The sequence below is a fragment of the Bos mutus genome, chromosome 13 (assembly GCF_027580195.1).
Source record: "Bos mutus isolate GX-2022 chromosome 13, NWIPB_WYAK_1.1, whole genome shotgun sequence".
Classification (NCBI taxonomy): Eukaryota; Metazoa; Chordata; class Mammalia; order Artiodactyla; family Bovidae; genus Bos; species Bos mutus.
Window position 1 is genome coordinate 31,251,091 of NC_091629.1, and position 19,674 is coordinate 31,270,764.

Here is a 19,674-nt window from a genome sequence, read left to right on the forward strand (position 1 = left end):
CCTTTCCTTGGAATTGGAATGAAAACTGACCTTTTCCAGTCCTGTGGCCACTGTTGAGTTTTCCAAATTTGCTGGCATATTATTTCTTGAAGTTATATTTATATAGCAAAAGAAATTTATAAAACATAATTATTATTCATGTCCACCTATGTATGCTACAAAATGATTATGTTTCATGAACTTTCCCACAGGGTACATATGTAAATGACCAAATGAAATAAATGAAATCTAAGCACTTCACACTTTGATTAGTTTAACGCTTACAGTGGCTGTCTGAACTGGATCCATTATTGTCTCCATTTAAAGATGAGAAGACTTACATTACAGAGAAATCAAGCACCTTTTCCAAGTTCTTATATTTAATAAACTTCAGGGCCAAATTTTGAATCTCTGGCCCCAGGTGCACCGTCCAGAGCACAGGCTGCATTCCCCCAGAACATGTGTGTGTTAGGGGACCTCCTGTTTGGCACACTCATCTTGCCCCATGTAGCAGCATGTCTGGAAGGTCGCCCTCAGCACAGGGACCCTGTCAGCTCGCCCAGCTGCGGCTGGCTCCTGGTGACTTTCCCGTGTGCGCTGGAGACCCCTTCGCTCCCATGCTCCCATGTCAGTGCCATTCCCATCACGGTCTGTGCTCTTCCTGGGCTCTGTCTGGGTGTGTTATGCTCAAGACACTTAATTTCCAGCTCCAGGGTGTTTCCATGTCATTCACTTGATGGAATTTGGGCAGAAATGAGCTGTGCTTCATCGTGACAGTTCAAGCTCAGGACCTGAAAGGAGAACGGTGTTTAAGAAGCTGCCCAGATGTTTTTGTTTTCCATTCCTGTATTAAAAGTAGGTTTCTCATTTCTCTCCAATGTGTGTTCTGTGTATCCAGGCTCACAGGAGTATATACAGGTGCTTCTGTTCCTCCCCGTACCCTGTCCTTTAATTATTTTATCCAGATCTTGTTTTTCTTCAACTTTGCTCCTTATTATGCTGCTTCAGTTACTTAAATGCTTGTAATGGCATCCTTGATAATCGGATATGGGCCGTTTTTTGTTTACACGTATGTTCTATAGCATTTTGATTACTAGTGTGGACTCAGAGCTCTGGGAATGAATATCTTTGTGGAGTTTCTGCGGTTTTTGTGGGTCTGGGTGAGGAGCCTGCAGGTCACACCTTAACACTGGCAAGTGTGACCTCCTGCCTCTGTCATTATTTGTAGGCACGAGGACTGGACTTGTCCCGCGTGCGGACCTGTGTGGTGGTGGCAGAGGAGCGGCCCCGAATAGCACTCACCCAGTCTTTCTCGAAACTGTTCAAAGACCTGGGCCTCCACCCGCGGGCCGTTAGCACCTCGTTTGGCTGTCGAGTGAACCTGGCAATTTGCTTGCAGGTGAGTTTCCTTGATGCCAATAAGTGCGTGGGTTACAGAGTGACTTTTAAAGACAGGCATACAGCGCCAGACTGCTCACCACAGTTCCCTGCTGATGCTAACCCATATTTAGAAGGAATCTTTCAATCAAATGCATGTGGTTGGTGCACACTTGTTTCCTTTTTCTTTTAGTTAAAGTCTGCATTTGTCAGTAACCATTATTCATAACTAGCATTCACAGGCTTATTCTGTCCTGGGACATTTCAAGTTTTGTAGCAAGAGTTGCTGTTTGTCCAAACCTCTCAAGTCAGGCTCTTTAAAGATGAGATACTAAACAAATGTTTCACTGTGGCAAGAAATCCTGTCCCTTGAAGTAATTAGTCTCTTGTATGCAGACAGTGATTTCTGTAGGGAGAATTCCAGTACGTTATGCAGGTTCACAAATTTGCTCCTGTGGTGACACCATTGAAGTAACACTTCAATGCCGCACTTAATTGCCGCATTTCTAAGGTAGAGCTATAAGTGAGGCTGACCTCGTAAGGTAGCCTGTATCCTATGTGGCCAAAAATATTTGTTTCCTGTCTCTTCATTAGCCCACTTCTGACCATCTTCACTGTTCTCTCCTGCTCTGAACTCTTTACCTGAGATCTAGTTTATGAAGGAGAGGAAAGTCATGTGGGAACCTCCCCCCAGTGCCCTTCAGGCCGCCTCAGCCAAAATGAACTGCTCCCAGGCTCAGCTGCAGGCTCAGTTCCTTTGCGCTTATGAAAAGGACAGGAACTTCGTTTACAGCAGGTGCTGGAGTGGAGGACAGTTGCCTCAAACCAACTCCCCGAGCTCCCCTCCCTGCCACCCATCATGTCCCCCATGTGTAGCCCAAGATGCTGCTTCTAGTTCCCCTTGGGCAACCATGGAAAGCTCCTGGTCTGCTGACTCCTGGGCTAGAGCTCTCAGTATTTAGACTTCAGAGACAAAGGACTGACTGTCCCCACATGATCAGTCTAATAAGATCACTTCAGAAAAATCAGCGACAGGAAGGTTTTCTGATTTTCATTAGATGTTCCTTGCCTCTGTCTCCCTTCTCTTTGAATCAGCTCCATTTTTAAACGTGTGTAACTACCAGAGTCCTCAGGAGTCCACTGAGCCTTGTTCTATGATTGAAGTAATCTGAAGGATTGGATTGATTTGCCCAGCTAGTCCTTTAAATGCTGAGATTTTCTTTTCCTCTTCACCTTTATCTGTTCTGCTTGAGAAGAAATGAGAAATGCACTCATTAGATGAATCCAGCTATAGGATTCTGTAACACTCCCTTCTCCTGCAAGCAGTGAATCACGAGTCCACAGGAATCTGAGAGAGACAGGCTCCTGCCCACAGCAATGTTATTCTTCTCTCTCAGAATGCTGGAAAATGAAGGGAGAAGGACATAGAATAGATCCCATATTAACAAACATTCAGCACTTGTCCACTTCACACAGGCAACAAAGAATTCTACAACACTTTATAATATATAAAATTAAAACTTTGTAGACACTAGAAATAAAGCACTTATGTTATTTACCTCTTTTTTTCATTTATTTCCATCTACTTAATCCAAAATGTTTTAAGAAGTTTTTATAAGGAAGCAGTAAATTAAGTAGGGAAAAGTAAAATACACTAAAAATAATAGAAAGGGTAGAGCTGACAGAAAATAAGGGTAAGAAGCCAGGAATGAAGTTGGCACATAGGTACTTGGCACCTTGTGGCCTGAAATACAAGCACCATCTGTCTGTGTCCTTACCACCTAGCACTGGACCTGGTGGTACTTTGTAAATATTTAATAAATATGTGTTGCAAGAATGTGGAATACTTGAAGTTCTATACTTTTAATAAAGAAAACTAATATATTCTTTTATGGAAAGCAACCCCATCAGCATGATGCGGAGGCAGAGTGGGCATTGCCAGTCCCGGGCCACAGTGCTCGTTTGGGATCTTGGCAGCGTCTCTAAGGGGTTTTGTATGTTTTAAGTTTTTCTGCTTGTGTGCTTTACTCGAATCTAATTTTCAGCCAGTTTTCCTTTTTCTGAATGATCAGTATTAGCAAAGAGCTGACAGTATTAATGAGTCTGGCAGCAGAGATGAATCAGGTGAACTCAAGTGCGTCCCCCTGAGCAGTGCAGGCCTCCCCCTGCTGTGCCTGCAGCCAGGTGTGCCTCAGAGTTGTGGAGTTCTGTGGTTTGGGGGGCTGGACCATGTGTGCTCACAGCAGGCTGTGTGCAGAACCCTGTTACCCCACATGTGGATGTAGGGTCTCTGGCATGTTCCATCCTGGGAGTAGCCTCATGTAAGCCAGAGTCAGATTTTACTTAGATAAACTCAAGACACAGTTCTGGCCCTCAGGGACCCACATGGACAGTAGACTTACAGATGAATTTTTCAGTAAGTGAGTAAAATATTCTTAGGAAAACTGAAGTAAGAGCATAAAAGGGGTACAGAGGAGGCAGTTTTATGGTTAGGTTAGCCAAGAAGGACGTCTCTGAGTTGACAGTTCTGCAAAGCGCCCTGTGACGTGAACATACAAAAATGTGGGCAAAAGCAACAACAAGCGCAAGGCAGGGTTGGTCAGTGGAAATGTTTATTTTCTATTAATTTTTGCATAAATAAAAAAGTATGTGATTGTGATCCCAAATAAGATCTTCATGACCAAGATAACCACAATGGTGTAATCACTCACCTGGAGCCAGACATCCTGGAGTGCGAAGTCAGGCGGGCCTTAGGAAGCATCACTACAAACAAAGCTAGTGGAAGTGATGGAATTCCAGCTGAGCTATTTCAAATCCTAAAAGATTATGCTGTTAAAGTGGAAATTTCTATTCGGAAATTTAAACTCCAAATTTAAATTTAGAAAACTCAGCAGTGGTCACAGGACTGGAAAAGATCGGTTTTCATTCCAATCCCAAAGAAAGGCAACACCAAAGAGTGTTCAGACTATCATACAACTGCACTCACATCACATGCTAGCAAAGTAATGCTCAAAATTCTCCAAGCCAGGCTCCAACAGTATGTGAACTGTGAACTTCCAGATGTTCAAGATGGATTTATAAAGGCCTGAGGAACCAGATTTCAAATTGCCAACATCCGTTGGATCATAGAAAAAGCAAGAGAGTTCCAGAAAAACATCTACTTCTGTTTTATTGACTAAGCCATAGCCTTTCACTGTGTGGATCACAACAAACTGGAAAATTCTTCAAGAGATGGGAATTCCAGACCACCTTACCTGCCTCCTGAGAAATCTGTATGCAGATCAAGAAGCAACACTTAGAACCAGACATTGAACAACAGACTGGTTCCAAAATGGGAAAGGAGTACATCAAGGTTGTATATTGTCACCCAGCTTATTTAACTTATATGCAGAGTACATAATGCAAAATGCTGGGCTGGATGAAGCACAAGCTGGAATCAAGATTGCTGGGAGAAACATCAATAACCTCAAATACACAGATGATGCCACACTTATGGCAGAAAGTAAGGAAGAACTAAAGAGCCTCTTGATAGAAGTGAAAGAGGAGAGTGAAAAAGTTGGCTTAAAATTCAACATTCGAAAAGCTAAGATCATGGCATCTGGTCCCATCACTTCATGGCAAATAGATGGGGAAACAATGGAAACAGTGAGAGACTTTATTTTCTTGGGCTCCAAAATCACTGCAGATGGTGACTGCAGCCATGAAATTAAAAGGCACTTGCTCCTTGGAAGAAAAGCTATGACCAACCTAGACAACATATTAAAAATCAGAGACATTCCTTTGCCAACAAAGGTCCGTCTAGTCAAAGCTATGGTTTTTCTAGTAGTCATGTATGGATGTGAGAGTTGGACCATAAAGAAAGCTGAATGCCACGTAATTGATGCTTTTGAACTGTGGTGTTAGAGAAGACTCTTGAGAGTCCCTTGGACAGCAAGGAAATCAAACCAATCCATCCTAAAGGAAATCATTCCTGAATATTCATTGGAAGGACTGATGCTGAAATAACTGCAATACTTTGGTCAACTGATATGAAGAACTGACTCACTGGAAAAGACCCTGATGCTGGGAAAGATTGAAGGCGGGAGGAGAAGGGAACGACAGAGAATGAGATGGTTGGATGGCATCACTGATTCGATGGACATGAGTTTGAGTAAGCTCCAAGAGTTGGTGACGGACAGGGAGGCCTGGCATGCTGCAGTGCATGGGGTTGCTAAGAGTCGGGCATGACTGAGTGACTGAACTGAACTGACCCAAAACAGAGAAGGCATAGCTTGAGGTTGAGGTCTGAGAGCAGAAGCCCCACATTTCTTGTTCCCATTGTATTTCTGCAGGGCCTGACACATGAGAAATATGTAATAAAGATATTAAATATACCAAAACTGAATTTTTAAGAACAATTATACAAATAAGGAAAACAACCTGAAAAGTTATGAATTTTTAGAGACTGAATTTTTTACCAAAGAATATTTATTTTAAGAAGCAAAAAATCGGGAAATACAGACCAGCCAATAAATAATACCCATCTGCCTAGAGAGAATCACCATCAATTCCTTAATGTAAAAACATGAAAAACAGAAATGCTAAGGTATTTCCCAAATTCCAAGCCCTGTCCTAAGTGCTTGAAGGTATTGTGAAGGTCATGCCATTTTTCTTATGGAACCCCAGGGTTACCAGCGTGTGTCAAAACAGTGAGTGTTTTCAGTTGATTGGTTGTTGTTTGAGGGCATGTTTTCTCAGCTGGATGGCCCGCCATGCTTCCTCAGGGCCTCGACTGGGCTGAGTGCTCTGGGAGAGGGCAGGCCTCCATCTCTCAAGGTACGTAGCCAGGGACCTTATCCAGACAAGGAATGGAGCCGCATCTGAGCTGTGCTCTCAGAATCACGTTTCTAGTGTCCGTGGGCCCCCTTCTAGAAGTGTCCCTTGGTCTTGGGGAGGCTGAGTCGTGCAACTAGCAGGTTGTGGTGACTGTAGAAAGAAATGTTGGTGATGCATGAGATTCTGAGGGACCTGAGTGGGGCGGCACGAGGCCGGACCCACACAGGACTGTTCCCATGCAGAAACCTGGGCTTGTTCCAGCTTTCTCAGGATGTTGGGAGGGACAGTCAGCCGGGGAAGACATGCAGCATCCGAGGAGAGCTGCCCCTAGTGGCTTTAGGGTCTTTCGCCTGTGGACTTGGTTGCTTTTGGATGGTGGAGGTGGGCACCGGAACCTGGCAGATGAGAGGGAAGGGGATGCAGCGTCTTGGAGGACAGAGCTGAGGGGGAGGCAGTCTGGGGAGTCCCTCCCGCACTGCTGAGCGAGGAGCCTGAGGTTTGGTCCATGCTTCATGTGTACTCTGAACTCTTTTCTTGTCCTAATCTTGTAGATGAGCAGGGCTAGAAAGCCTGAAGATTCACAGACTTCCAGGGTCACCTTCATTATTGTAGTAAGAAACTTGAAGCTATTTCAGTGAGGAACACTCGACAGATTTGGTCAATTAAATTCATACTCCCCGCTTTCTCAGTAAAGAACAGAAACTAGAGAAAAGTACCATAAAATCAACACCCACTGACCGTATGTATGAAAAGCAGTTCTTCAGGCCCACCTGCCCGTGGCCAGTCATCTGTTACCTCCTCTGTTGCTCTGTGGATATGTGAACATCTTTTTAGATTTTTTTTTAGCCTTTAATGGTACAGTGATTGATTTTAATGATTTCCATATTTGACATTGTTTTTGATCTTCTTTTTACTTTGTTCTCTGCTTTTTGCATTCTCCTCCCCACCCCTCCCTCTTCTTCATCCCACTTGTACTGCTGGGTTGTCTGTTTCTGTGTCTGTGTGTGTCCTCGATGTTCGGTTTCTGTTGGTCTGGTGTCCTCTGCTCCCACCTCCTGCTGCTGTAGCCTCACCGGCTGTGGAAGCTGGCCGAGCAGGTAGGGACTGCCCGCCCGTCCACACCAGTGCCTGTAACCACACAGTCTCATCAGCTCCCAGCAGTGGGCAGACGAGGAGTTGAGTGCGGAGATGGGCTGGGCTTGTGGACCCATGGGCAGGAGGGCCGACAGCCAGCGTGATGTCACGTCTCAGATCTCTTCAGACGTCTTGCATTTGTGACAAACGCTGTGCTTCCATTTACACGATCTGTGGTGTCTTTGCCAGTTTGGGGTCATCTCTGTTTTGCTTCATTTTTTGCTTCTAGTGACCTGTTTTCTGATTTCTTGGTTTTTAATTGGCCTCTTGTGGTTACGTGCTTTGCATTGCTCAGACCACAAACTGTTCCTCCACTCAGCTCTGGTCTGTGACACAGCCCCCGGAGTAGCCGCAGGTCAGCAAGGGTGCTGTGTCCTCACGGCAGGGCAGCTCCTCCTCCAGGCTGATTGCATGTGCTTTCTCAGGGGACGGGGGAGGTTATCGTGTGGTCCGTGTGGTGTAATGAAGGTGTCTTTATTTTTTTCTTTTTCTTATATTGAAGTGTGCCTTTGATATAAGGTTACGATTCTCTCATGAAGAATTTTAGTGTAGTTCTTCAAATAAATCTGAGAGTCTCCTTATTTTTTGACAGATTTTTTTTTTCTTTTAGGTTCTGTCTTTTTCTACCAAAAGTAGTGCATTACTTTCCCAGGAAATGTATGTAGAATTTTTGTTTGTAATGTAGCTTTAATGCCATTGCTTTTATATAAACAGAGATGATTGTTCAGAAATCAACTCGGTATGTATTTTGAAGAGATTTATGATCCCAGGATTTCAGGACCCTGTGTTTAAATAAATAGTTCAGACCACAGGGTGCTGCTGAGATGACCAGTGATAAACATGCTACCTCCCTGACTTACGTCTTGGGCAAAAATGGCCTCCCACCCTGGAGGAAAACCAGGGCACAGTGAACCAGAATGAACAAGATCATTGTCTTTTATCTCTTCTTCCTCAGTCTGTCAGCTCATGTAACATGTTCTGCCTCAGTACCTTGAGCTCTGAAAATACACTTTTGGGGATGCATGTAGTGAAAGCCTCTCAGCAAATGATGCTTCACTTCCTCAACAACCTGCTTTTGCCAAACCTCTGCTACCTCTGTAATTTCAGCCTCTTTTTATTTGGAGAGATGCCCCTTTCCTTTCTAATTTTCATAAATGATTAGCAGTCAAGCTATGTGAAAGTCAGTTATCTTGGTAAGATATTCTTTCAGAGTTAGGTTATCAAGGGAGAGGTGTGGTTTTAGTGCTTTGGGGTTTTGTTCAGTTTCAGACCTTACCAAAGAAACGTTCCCAGCCAGTAGGAAGCACAGATGCAGCTCCTCCCAGGCAAACAGGATTAATCACATTGTGTCCTTGCTTGCAGGGAACATCGGGGCCCGATCCGACCACCGTCTATGTGGACATGAGAGCTCTGAGACATGACAGGTATTGTGAATTTGTCTCCCGGCACCCAGAGTGCAGTGTTCCTCTGAAAGGAGGAGTGCAGTCGTCTGCCCTGAGCACAGGGGCCACAGAGTGAGCTTTCGCAACACTCCACGTACGTCACCTCACGTCCCACCGGGGCAGCAGCTCCTGATTCTGACAATAGCTGTCCCAGAGCCGCTGCAGTCAGAGTGGCCTTTTCTCAAACTCTGTCAGACTTGACATTTTCTTGAACACTAGTCAGCCGCTGTTTTGCACCTCATAAAATATCAACGCTGCTCACATTTCTTTGCATGAGTCAAAAATTTTTGTCAAGGCATTTTCAGGAAAAACTGAACTGTAAGTCAAGTTACCTTTCTATGCAGCTTCCTAATAAGCAACCTTGAGCAAGAACGAAAGGGAATGTGCTGGTGGATGCTTGTGAATCCACCTCACGGGGTGGGACAGAAGGTGGGGAGAAGATCAGAAATCTGTCACAGAATTTCAGCTCCCAAAGGGGTGCCTCCTGATGTGCCTGAGGGGGAGAGAATTCTGTCGTTTTTCTACAGACGTCCCCAGTGATTGGGTTGTTCCTCTGTGTGGTTGTGGAGATTCCCGTGCGTTGCTGTTTCTTTGACGTGATAATAGAGTGACTCTGATACAAAGAGTCCTTTTATAAGTGGCTGGAGGTGCTTGTGGATGTGTTGTGAGGCCAGATACTGTGCTCCGTGTCCGCTTGTTCTCAGTGGTGCCTACCGACATGTGCATTTGCTCACAACATGTGAGAGAGCTGGGGAGAGTTGTGGGTGGGAAACCAAGAGCCACCACTTGGCCTGGCCAAGTGTGTTCCTCTTGCCTGCTGAGTTCCCATGTGAGAGAGTGTCGGGGGCAAGGCTACAGAGGGGCCTGCCATGCCATTCAGGCCAGTCATACCCAGGTGGTATGCCCCACTGCAGATGGGTTGCCGTGGTGCCCTGTCTGATGAGCATGATGTGGGAAGTGGTCCTGGTGGCATGTGGTGGGTGGAGGCCAGTGAGGCAGCTGAACATCTTGCAGTGCCCAGGACAGGCCTCTGCCACACAGCAGATGACCAGAATGGCAGTGGTGCTGAGACTAAGAAGCACTGTGTTCCCCTGAACACTTTGTTCTGCTTCACTCTTGGTGGTGCCTCCTCATCCCCTGGAACCCTTGTTTTAGACCCTGCTGTTCACAGGGACTCCCAAGAGACACCAGCCCCCTGCAGCAGAGGCCTATCCAGACATCTTCAAGATGCAGACCCTTAGCGCTGAAGAGATTAAGGGACCTCTTTGGGGGCATAACATTTCCAAACATAACTAGTAGGCTTTAAAAAGAAATTTGCTTTACTCCCTACAAAAATTATTTGAAGATAATTTTATGTTGGGTTGGCCCAAAACGATCATTGGGGTTTTTCCCTAAGATGCTGTTGTGGGCGCATCAGATACAGAACACCGTCAGTACACTTAAGGCAGGGCCGCCTGGTGGACCACACTAGGCTCCATCGGCTCCTCTTGGTGTGAGTGGCGCTCGTCCTCCAGGTCACCAGTGACCACTGGAGTGGCCATCAAGAGACAGGCGCCCCCATGCCCTCCTGACCAGCGCCAGGACATGCCATACTGGCTGTTTTCCATGGCTCTGAAGTGACCGGCTCCTGACAGCACCCGTGGGGCAGAAGGTGTGGTTTCCTGATTGTGCCATGTCCTGGGAGTGCTGGGTGGCGGTGTGCAGTCAGGAGAGAGCCTCCCTGTCTGTGGTGCACAGGCGGTGGAGAGAGCTGCCCGCCCACTCCAGCCTACGCCCTCTTATCTCCCACAAGTTTCCTGGGTTTCTGTGAGCCTCCATCCCTCTCATATGTGCTGCACGCGTGTGCATGTCTCTCAGCTCTTCCAGGAGACACAGCTCTGCCTTCTTCTAGGGGTGGTTTTTTCTTTGCTCTTGTGGATATTCTCAAGTGGGTGAAAGACCACCCCACCCCACCCCCCGCCATGTGGCATTTGCTGACAAGACAGGACCACCCCTGAGTGGTCCTGGTGCCCCTTCCTGCTTGCCTGAAATCACTGACATAGAGCACTGTTCCATGCTGACCAGAGAAGAAACTCTTTGTCCGGCCGGCATGCTTGCCCAGGTCCCTGCCACCACTCAGCAGGGAGGAGGCCACAGGGAAATTCTTAGCAGTAGAGTTTTCGCATTTCAGATAAGATCCACCTGCCCAGCAGGGACAGGAGACAAGATGAACTCTGAGGGCAGGATGAGGACGAGAGGCCGGCTGCCCTGAAGCAACTAGAGAAACAACATAATCGTATACCTGAAGCAACTAGAGAAAGAAGGACAAACAAAACCCAAAGTTAATACCAGAAAGAAAGCATACAGATCAGAGCAGAAAAAAGTGAAATAGAAGCAAAATAGTAGTAAAGATGAATAAAACTAAAAGGATGGTTCATTGACAAGACAAATAAAATTGATAACTTTTAGCCCAGATGTATCAAGGAAAAAAGAGAAATCAAATTGATAAAATTGGAAATGAGGGGGTTCCCTTTCACTCCATTTTCCTGAAGTAAAAGTTGTCTGTAGATGATTGGTCAGCATCACACTCTGAGAGTAACATGGAGAGAACTGAACCCAGTCATGGGATAAAGTAATACAGCTGAGGAGGGCTCAGTGGGCTGGGTTGTGACTGGCACCAGGGTCCTCCACAGTTCTTGAGTACCTCACCAGCAAATAGTTCTTAGATTGAAAAGCACTTCTTTCCAGAAAGGAGATTTTGCTGTCTGAACTGACCAGTCCTCTCCAGTGTCCCTGGCTGAGGCGGTGGATGCTGTGCTATGGGGTCTGTGGCCCCTGTGTTGCAGGGTACAGGCCCAAGAGGTCTGCTGTCACAGGAGTGGCAGCTCTTTGAGGAATGCAGCTTAATGCTCACTCTCCCTTTTCTGCACACGCTGTATTGACCCCATTACATCAATGCACAGACGTTCCTGACGTCTGTGGGTTGATAGGTGGGGCTGCGTCTCCATGCTCTTGTGGCCTGTGTGGTGGCCCCCACTGTCTCCTCTCTGCAGTTGTCTGCTTTTTCTTTGACTCCTCGACTCCCTTTGCATTGGGTAATGCTTGTCAACAGAGCTAATGTGCCCATCAAACTGCTGGGCGTTGACCCAAGTGCTAGATGTGGAGGAGGGAGCCAGGGTCCAGAGCACACAGTAGTAACACCTTCTGTTTTTCTTTGTAGAGTACGCTTAGTGGAAAGAGGCTCTCCTCATAGTTTGCCCCTGATGGAGTCAGGAAAAGTAAGTACGGAAGAAAGGTACATGCATATACATTTGAACACAAGTCTCAGTTTGGGGGCTTTGAAAAGTTAAGAAGTACATGGAAGACTGTTTTCCAAAAAAGTTTTCTTGAAAAGTAATAAATCAAATCCAAAGAGTTGGACACGACTGAGCAACTGAACTGAATATATCAACTGGTTTTGACTATGAGCACAGAACGTCAAAGGAAGCCCCAGGGCCATGGCACCTTCTCTCTTGTTCTGTTCTGTTCTGCGTGGCCTCCACTCCCACGGGTGTCTCCGGGTCTACAGCAGCTTTTCCAACTCCAGCCCTTCCTTGCATTCCACCCAGAGGAGGAGCAGCAGGAAAAGGAGGAGGCCATAGGGACAGCTCCTCAGCCTCTTCACTCACACTTAGCACCTCTGGGCATGGTTACCCCAACTGAGAAAGGCAGGCTGGCAATGTCGTCGGTACATTGGGTCCAAATGTCCATGGGCCTTGGCCGGCAGGCAGAGCTTGTTTACTGTGGAACTAGACAAAGACTGGTTACCATGACAGCTAGTCGCCTGCCGTGTCATTTATAGAACTAAAGTGCAAGGAATGTGTTTAAACCCGAATGAAGACTTTTTTTCACCCCGGCCCCTATTGTCAGATCTCTTCTCCACTTAACATAATTCTAGAGGCATGTTGTTTGGGACCTTTTACAGTCTGTGTCTTCACGGCTGATGGTTAGAGTTCTTGGTACTGTTTTCTTTAAGGTGGGATTCAGCACTGCCCACCCACCCAGCTTGACCTGGTGGGCCATTCACCAGACACGCTCCCATAGCTCTCACTACAGGTGTGTTGCCTTATCTCAGCTGTACAGTTAGTAGCTGAACCAAGAGGGGCTCCATTCTAAATTTCCAGAATCAGCTTTTGATTCTTTACATGGTTCCAGTGGAGTTCAGAGCATTTCTGAGCTAAATGTCCATTAAGAAGGAGGTGCTCAGTATCAATGTTGTGCTATTGTCAGCCAACAGGAAAAGTGGGCGGTGTGGCAGAGGAGGGGCAGGGCCGCAGGGGCGTCATCTGCTTGGTGCGGCAGACGCTCTGGCGGAACTGCTGTCTCTTCTGGACACCACAAAGCAGCTCCGCTAGTTCTACTTTGCACGCATCAAGCTTGTTAAATTATATCATTTATCATGTTTTTGTTCAAAGTCTCACTTTTAGGATCATTTTAACACAGGCTTTGTCATTGTACATAATTACAATGAAATGTCATTGATTTGCTGTCATTATGTGATGCTGTGGTATACAATTTTGATTTAAAGCCATTCACTTTCTAAACCATTTTAATAGGGAAAACACGCACTTTGCATGAAGCATCTGCCTGTCTGCCTACTAACAAGACTGTTCCTTCCCACTTAGATACTTCCAGGGGTGCGGATCATCATTGCCAATCCAGAAACAAAAGGACCCTTGGGAGACTCACATCTGGGCGAGGTGAGGAATGGGATGGGTGTCTGTGAAGGTTCAGGATTATGAAGTGGTGTTTGCTTAGCGACTATCACATTTCTCTCCAAAACATTCAGCAAAGAGGAAACTTCCTGTGTGTGGGCAGAGTTTCCTTGTTTTTCAGCTCTCCATTTGAGTTCCATGTGCTTGCTTCACAGCAGAGAAGTCTTTCATCAGGAACATGATAGAGAATGTGCAGAGGGAATCTTGCCAAACCCAAAATCATAGCAGCACCAACAACCATGGCAGGCAGACTGGGGACATGACAGGTGTTTGTCTGGGTCAGAAAGTCACTTTTACTCCCTTGTATTGACGATGCAACCTATCCAGTGACCCCCCCACCCACCCTGTGCCCCACACACCACTGGCTGCATGCGGCCACAGGAGACCCTTCCTGGGCTGCTGTCCTGAAACGCCCTGCTTGCTGGCCATGAGCGCCCTCTGCCCTTCCCGTCCACCTCACTCCCTGATTAACCTGCTTCAACATGTCTGCCACCCCGCCCCCGTTTTCCTCTCCAAGGCCAGGCCACAGTGACCATGACCTGCCCACAAGGACTCTCCTATAGGTGCCACCCAGCCTGTGGTCAGCTGCCTCTCTTCTAACCTGTCCTGGTCGCACACAAAGCACTGCCTTTGACGGCACCCGACTCACACACCAGCCCCGCGGCTCTCTCAGGCACCGTGGCTCACACGCATACGTGTACACAGGGAGGGAGTGGTGTTGAGGCCTGAGTCTCAGCCACTGTCACCCCCAGACCCTTTTCCTTCTTGGGCAGTTTATTGGCCCCTCACTCATCTCTCTCCATGTGAAGATCAAAATCGAGATGATGAAATGCTGTACAGACCCTATTTAGGAATTTCCTTTAAATGCACGTCTAAGAATGAAAATTAAACATGGTGCCTGCCATCTCTGGCCCCTGCTGTCCTCACAGCACACGGCCTTTCAGAGCTGAGCGCTGGGCCGAGGGGTGGAGACCCCTGCACCCTGGCATGCTGGGAACCTGTCTGACAGGTTCTCTTCCCCTCACTTGCTGGAGACCCTCATCCCTGGGCTGCTGCCTGGTTTGCCCTGGCAGGTGTGGCGGAGGGCTGCTGGCCAGACCCTTTGTCCCTGACTCAAATACCATTTCCCAAGATACAACATGCAGGCATTTTTATCCTCCATTTTTTGTTGTTACAATGCCTTTCTCTTCTAGAGTTTTTGTGTTGTGTTACTTTATTACAATATATTCCCCAAAGTATACAAGCCAGAAAGCTTTTTAACATTTTTCCAGCTTGCTTTTTGGAAACAATCAGTACATTTGAATAAATATAAGGAAACTCTTACAACCTCATTCATTTGATATTTATTTCAAAAGCCCTTAGTTCGTCTACTTCAACAGGATTCTCCGAGATGTTGGTTGGGGGTTTGCTCAAACGCGAGTGTGCTGCCATGTTTTCATTTCAGCAGACTTTGTGGTGACTGTGTTTCCCTGGAAACAAGCCGTCCTGTTTTTGCAGGCCAGGGACAGACAGAATACAATCCGTTGAATTGTAAAAGTAGTTTCTGCCCTGGACATCATGTCAGGTTAACTTATGCAGTCCATTTTGCTTCCTTTCAGATCTGGGTTCACAGTGCCCACAATGCCAGTGGTTACTTCACTATTTATGGAGATGAATCCCTTCAGTCGGATCACTTCAACTCAAGATTAAGCTTTGGAGACACACAGACAGTCTGGGCACGAACAGGCTACTTGGGATTTCTACGGAGAACTGAACTCACTGATGCAAATGGAGGTGAGAATTCCCAATAGGAGGCAGGAAGTCCCAGCCCCAGGAGAACATGTGTGCTTGCGTGCTTGCTGCAGGCAGCCTGGAGACAGCCAAGGGTGAGAGAGCCGGGGTGGGGCGAGAGAGAGCAGGGTGAGAGAGCCTGTTCAGGCTGTGTGCGTCAGCAGCTGAGGATGCACGTCCCATGCTCTGTCCTCCTCTGTGAGCTAGGAGCACGTGTGAAATCAGGGCAGGGGCCGGGGGCTGTGTTGTCTGTAACAAGTGCCTGTAAGTGCAGCTCACTGGCTTGTCACCAACTCTGGCACTTCCAGCCCCACCCAGGATCCCCCGAAGCTGCATTGTTCTCTTCCAAGCGGGAGGCACTGGCCTTGAGTGCTCTGGTCCTGCCAGGTGCCCTCAGGGAACAGTAGCGCAGAGGGGTAGCGCTGGGTGTGGGTGTGACACAGAACCGACATGTAGGAGCCTGTCTGCTCCTCATGTTGCTGATCCTGGAGTCCTCTCTCCACTCCTGAAAACAGAGGCAGGACTTGAGTGTTACTCCGGGGTGGGGGGCCTGAGGTTTCTTGTGAGATCTGCCAGCCCCGGAGATCAGTGAGACTTCCAGCCCACCTGCCTGGTAGGAGCCGTGCCAACCAGGCCAGACCAGCAAGAATGCAGGGGAAAAGTACCGAAATATTCTGGTGTTGTATTTTCTTTTATTTTTTTAAGGTTTAAAAAACAAAACATTTATGTAGGAAGGCTGAAATGATTGTATGCTAATTTGAAACAGGTAAGTTGTATAAGAACATTCCGTATTTTATATCCTCCAAGGATTGGATTCCATTTTGTGTGCTGTGTTCTTTCTTCAGACCTTCTAACTTCAGACTGGTGTTAAGCAGGAGCGTGGCTCGCTCCTTTCCGTAGGAGCCCAGCCTCTTCACCCTCACAGAGGGCAGGCACGTCCGTGCAGGCTGTGGAGTCTCAGCACAGACACATTATAAGGCTGGCAGCTGGTCGACACAGTGTCCTGGGCTGTGAAGCCCGCTCAGCTTCTCACTGCAGGCAAAAGCTCAGAAAACACCTTCCCATCACAGGGATCAGACTGGGGCGGCATTGATCTAGTCGCTGGCTGGCATTGTATTTTCAGTTTGGGGAAGTCATAGACTGTTTCACTGGAGGGTGCCTTCTGGGATTCCTTGAGGAACTAAGCTTAGCAACGCCCAGACCTCAGCACTGTGGAGTCCGTGGGGCTGGGAGGGTGGAGGCCCCAGCAGCTGCAGTCAGAAGTCAGCAAGTGACTGCCTCCATCTAGTCTGCCTTAGCCTGGAGATGGAGAAGATTTATTTTCTGGTATTGCACGTGTCAGTCACTTCTTGTAAACTCACCCTGATGCACTCAGTACCCTAAAGATGAAAGAGGTCTTGTTTTTAAGAGATGGACTGCATGTTGTCATTATCCCAAGGTTTACACAACTGACAAGAATAACTTTACCAATTAACTTGAACTAAGGGAATCTTTGTCAACATTCTCGGAAACTCAGCTTTCTTTCCCACTCAGACGTGTAGTGATAAGAGAGTTGAACCCTCGTGTGATGGAACCACAGGGAGCTTGGTGTTGCTTTGGCTGTGCTGGGTCCTCTCATGTGACTCTACTGCATCTCAGGCAGTGCTGCCGAGGGATGTACGTGGAGGCTGCCCCTTGGGTGAAGGGACTGTGCAGGCATGTGGCTGGCCACACGGCCCCCACCCCCCACCGCCACACCTCGTCCCTGAGCATCTGGGGCTGCAGGTTCCCTGAGAAGGGAGACTGGACCCTTGCTCAGGGGTCTTTCTTGTACCTCTCTTCCATGTTCAGGGGTAGCGCTCGTCTTTATTCTTTAAGAGACTCGAGCAATTTTGCAGTGAAGCTCACATAGAGTCCATTCCCCACGCAGAGCGCCATGATGCCCTCTACGTGGTGGGGGCCCTGGACGAGGCCATGGAGCTGCGCGGCATGAGGTATCACCCGATAGACATCGAGACCTCGGTCATCAGAGCCCACAAGAGCGTCACGGAATGGTGAGGAGCGGGCAGGCAGCCCGAGGGCCAGGGTGAACCCGAACCTCTAATGAGCACCACTGGTGCGGTTGGTGCTCTTCCTGAGGGTGATGGACGGATGGCTGGGGGGTGTTTCCAAGGAGCCGATTGTTTGGTTTTTTGTTACGGAAAACGTGATGTAGGGGAAAACACTGTCCACAGGGAGCCTGAACCCAGCGAGCCCTGTGGGAAGGCCTCAGCTCCAGGAGAGGCCATGCTTGCCAGCGTCATAGGGTCGTCAATGACAGGTCACCCATCCCACCACCTTTGGAGGCCACGCCGTGCCCGCCCTGGCCACTGGGTGGCTGTAACTTGCACGTGTCAGTCACTTCTAAACTCATCCTGATGCACTCAGTACCCTAAAGATGAAAGAGGTCTCCTTGCTTTTAAGCAAAGATGGACTGCATGTTGTCATTATCCCAAGGTTTACACAACTGACAAGAATAACTTTACCAATTACTTGAACTAAGGGAATCTTTGATTATGAACATTCTCGGAAACTCAGCTTTCTTTCCCACTCAGATGTGTAGTGATAAGAGAGTTGAACCCTCGTGTGATGGAACCACAGGGAGCTTGGTGTTGCTTTGGCTGTGCTGGGTCCTCTTATGTGACTCTACTGCATCTCAGGCAGTGCTGCCGAGGGATGTATGTGGAGGCTGCCCCTTGGGCGAAGGGACTGTGCCTGGAAGCAGCAGCACCAATCACTCCTCAGGGCCTTCACATGGCACTTGAGCATGGACAGTGGCTTCGGCACCACTGGCCACTGTTCTCTCCCCTCCCAGTTCCCTGAAGGGAGGAGGCCTGAGGGGCCCTGTCTGTAAGCTCAGGGCAGGAGACCCCAGGGAGACTCCTTCTGAAATCTCTAGGGGGGCAGATGGGTTAGCCTGCGAGTGTCGGCTGCCTCTTGTCAGCTGACACAGGCTGGTGTTCTCGGCCACACGCGGCACCGCCAGAGGGCTCGGCAGACAGAAGGGGCGAGTGGACGGCAGAGCTTCGTCCCCACTCGGTGCTGTGTTTCAGGGTGAGCAGCAAAAAGCCCGTCTGAGCACAAGTCCTCCACTTCTAAAGCTGCCTCTCCACTCGCGTGTCGTGTGTCGAGGCAGGAGCTCCAGAAAGGTGTCAGCCAGAAACGGTAGGGGTCCGTCTCAGTTTGCACTGAGGTGTAAATAGCCATCTCAGCCTTCTGTTTTTGTATTTTTTAAGAAAATAATTTCAAGTGGCTTGTATTGCCTCCTTCACATATTTTCTATCTAGTTGGAAAGATGCCATTTCCACTGGGAAGTGTGCGGCCAGGGTTCCCCTGTGGGTTTCTCTTGCCTGCTCTGAGCGTCACTTAGATGCCATGAAGCTTGCTCCTTTCTCTACTCTCAGAGGCCCCAAGAGGGAAGGAGCAGCAGGCTCGGTCATGAGGGGCTTCTCTCCTCAGAGTGCGAGCAGCACCACAGCTCTGCTGTCACCCCCTCCCCAGGTTTGTGTCTCCCCCAGGCAGCCCCATCAGTCACTTGGTGCAGAGAAGGGAGTGTGTGAGGCTGGGTCACATCGGTGACTGCCTCACTGAGCACGGCCCAGCCGCCCTCAGCCGCTGTGGCCCCAGGCAGGCTCCAGCAGCCTCCCGCTGCCTCCTGCACCCCTTAAGTGAACTGTGGGATCCACACTGACCCTGATGCTGCACCCTCAACACCAGATGTCAGGATAAAACCATCCCCAGCGTGGCCATGAACAGTCCCATGTGACTCACAGACATGCAGTTCTCTTGTGCAGCTCCTTGGGGTGACGCTCGTCACAGAGCCAGCCCCAGGAGTCTCCAGTGTCCCTCTTCCATTTTAATGTCATCATCGGCCATACTAAGCAAAATACACATTTTTTTTTAAACAGGCATACCCTATGCTTTTAGGAAACAGTGATGACTTTCCCCAGACACTTCCTGCCTCACAGCTGAGACAGAACATTCTCTGTATCTGACTCCAGCAGGCCCCGGAGCTTGACCCCGCCATCCACGGGGCTCCGGTGCTCTAAGGTTCTTAAACATTCATGTTTTAAAAGCCCTACTACCTGACGTCAAGGTGGCCTAAAGTGTAAAACATTGGACTTAGTTAGGCTTTTAGAAACTGGGCAGACAAGATACTGTGGGTGGTCCTCCTGAAAGATCCAAGTAATACACTTCTGGATGGAGCTCTGGTGTCCCCAGGAACTCACCCACCTGAATCAGGTCCCCTGTGTTGCTCTCACCCAGTTCCTGAGACAGAATCTGTCCGTGCGCCCCAGGTCTGCATTCGAGCTCTGAGGTACCTGACCCAGCATGGTGGCTCTTCTGCTCATGGGCACACATGTTCACCCCCTGGGGACAGAGGCAGGCCTGTCTGACTAGCCCTA

General features: G+C 48.3%; 1 protein-coding gene and 1 non-coding gene across 2 annotated transcripts in view; one reads left to right on the plus strand and one right to left on the minus strand.

Moving 5' to 3' along the window:
* DIP2C (disco interacting protein 2 homolog C) overlaps nt 1-19,674 on the plus strand; it is a 292,751-nt gene that overhangs the window by 268,859 nt on the left and 4,218 nt on the right. Inside the window, 7 exon segments of the mRNA XM_070381226.1 lie at nt 1,208-1,378; nt 7,239-7,268; nt 8,668-8,729; nt 11,947-12,004; nt 13,391-13,465; nt 15,079-15,253; nt 17,160-17,283. Of these exon segments, the coding sequence (XP_070237327.1) occupies nt 1,208-1,378; nt 7,239-7,268; nt 8,668-8,729; nt 11,947-12,004; nt 13,391-13,465; nt 15,079-15,253; nt 17,160-17,283 (695 nt within the window).
* Nucleotides 16,291-16,359, minus strand: LOC138990611 (small nucleolar RNA SNORD31). Its single transcript, XR_011466734.1, has one exon. It is a non-coding gene; the product is annotated as a small nucleolar RNA SNORD31 (small nucleolar RNA).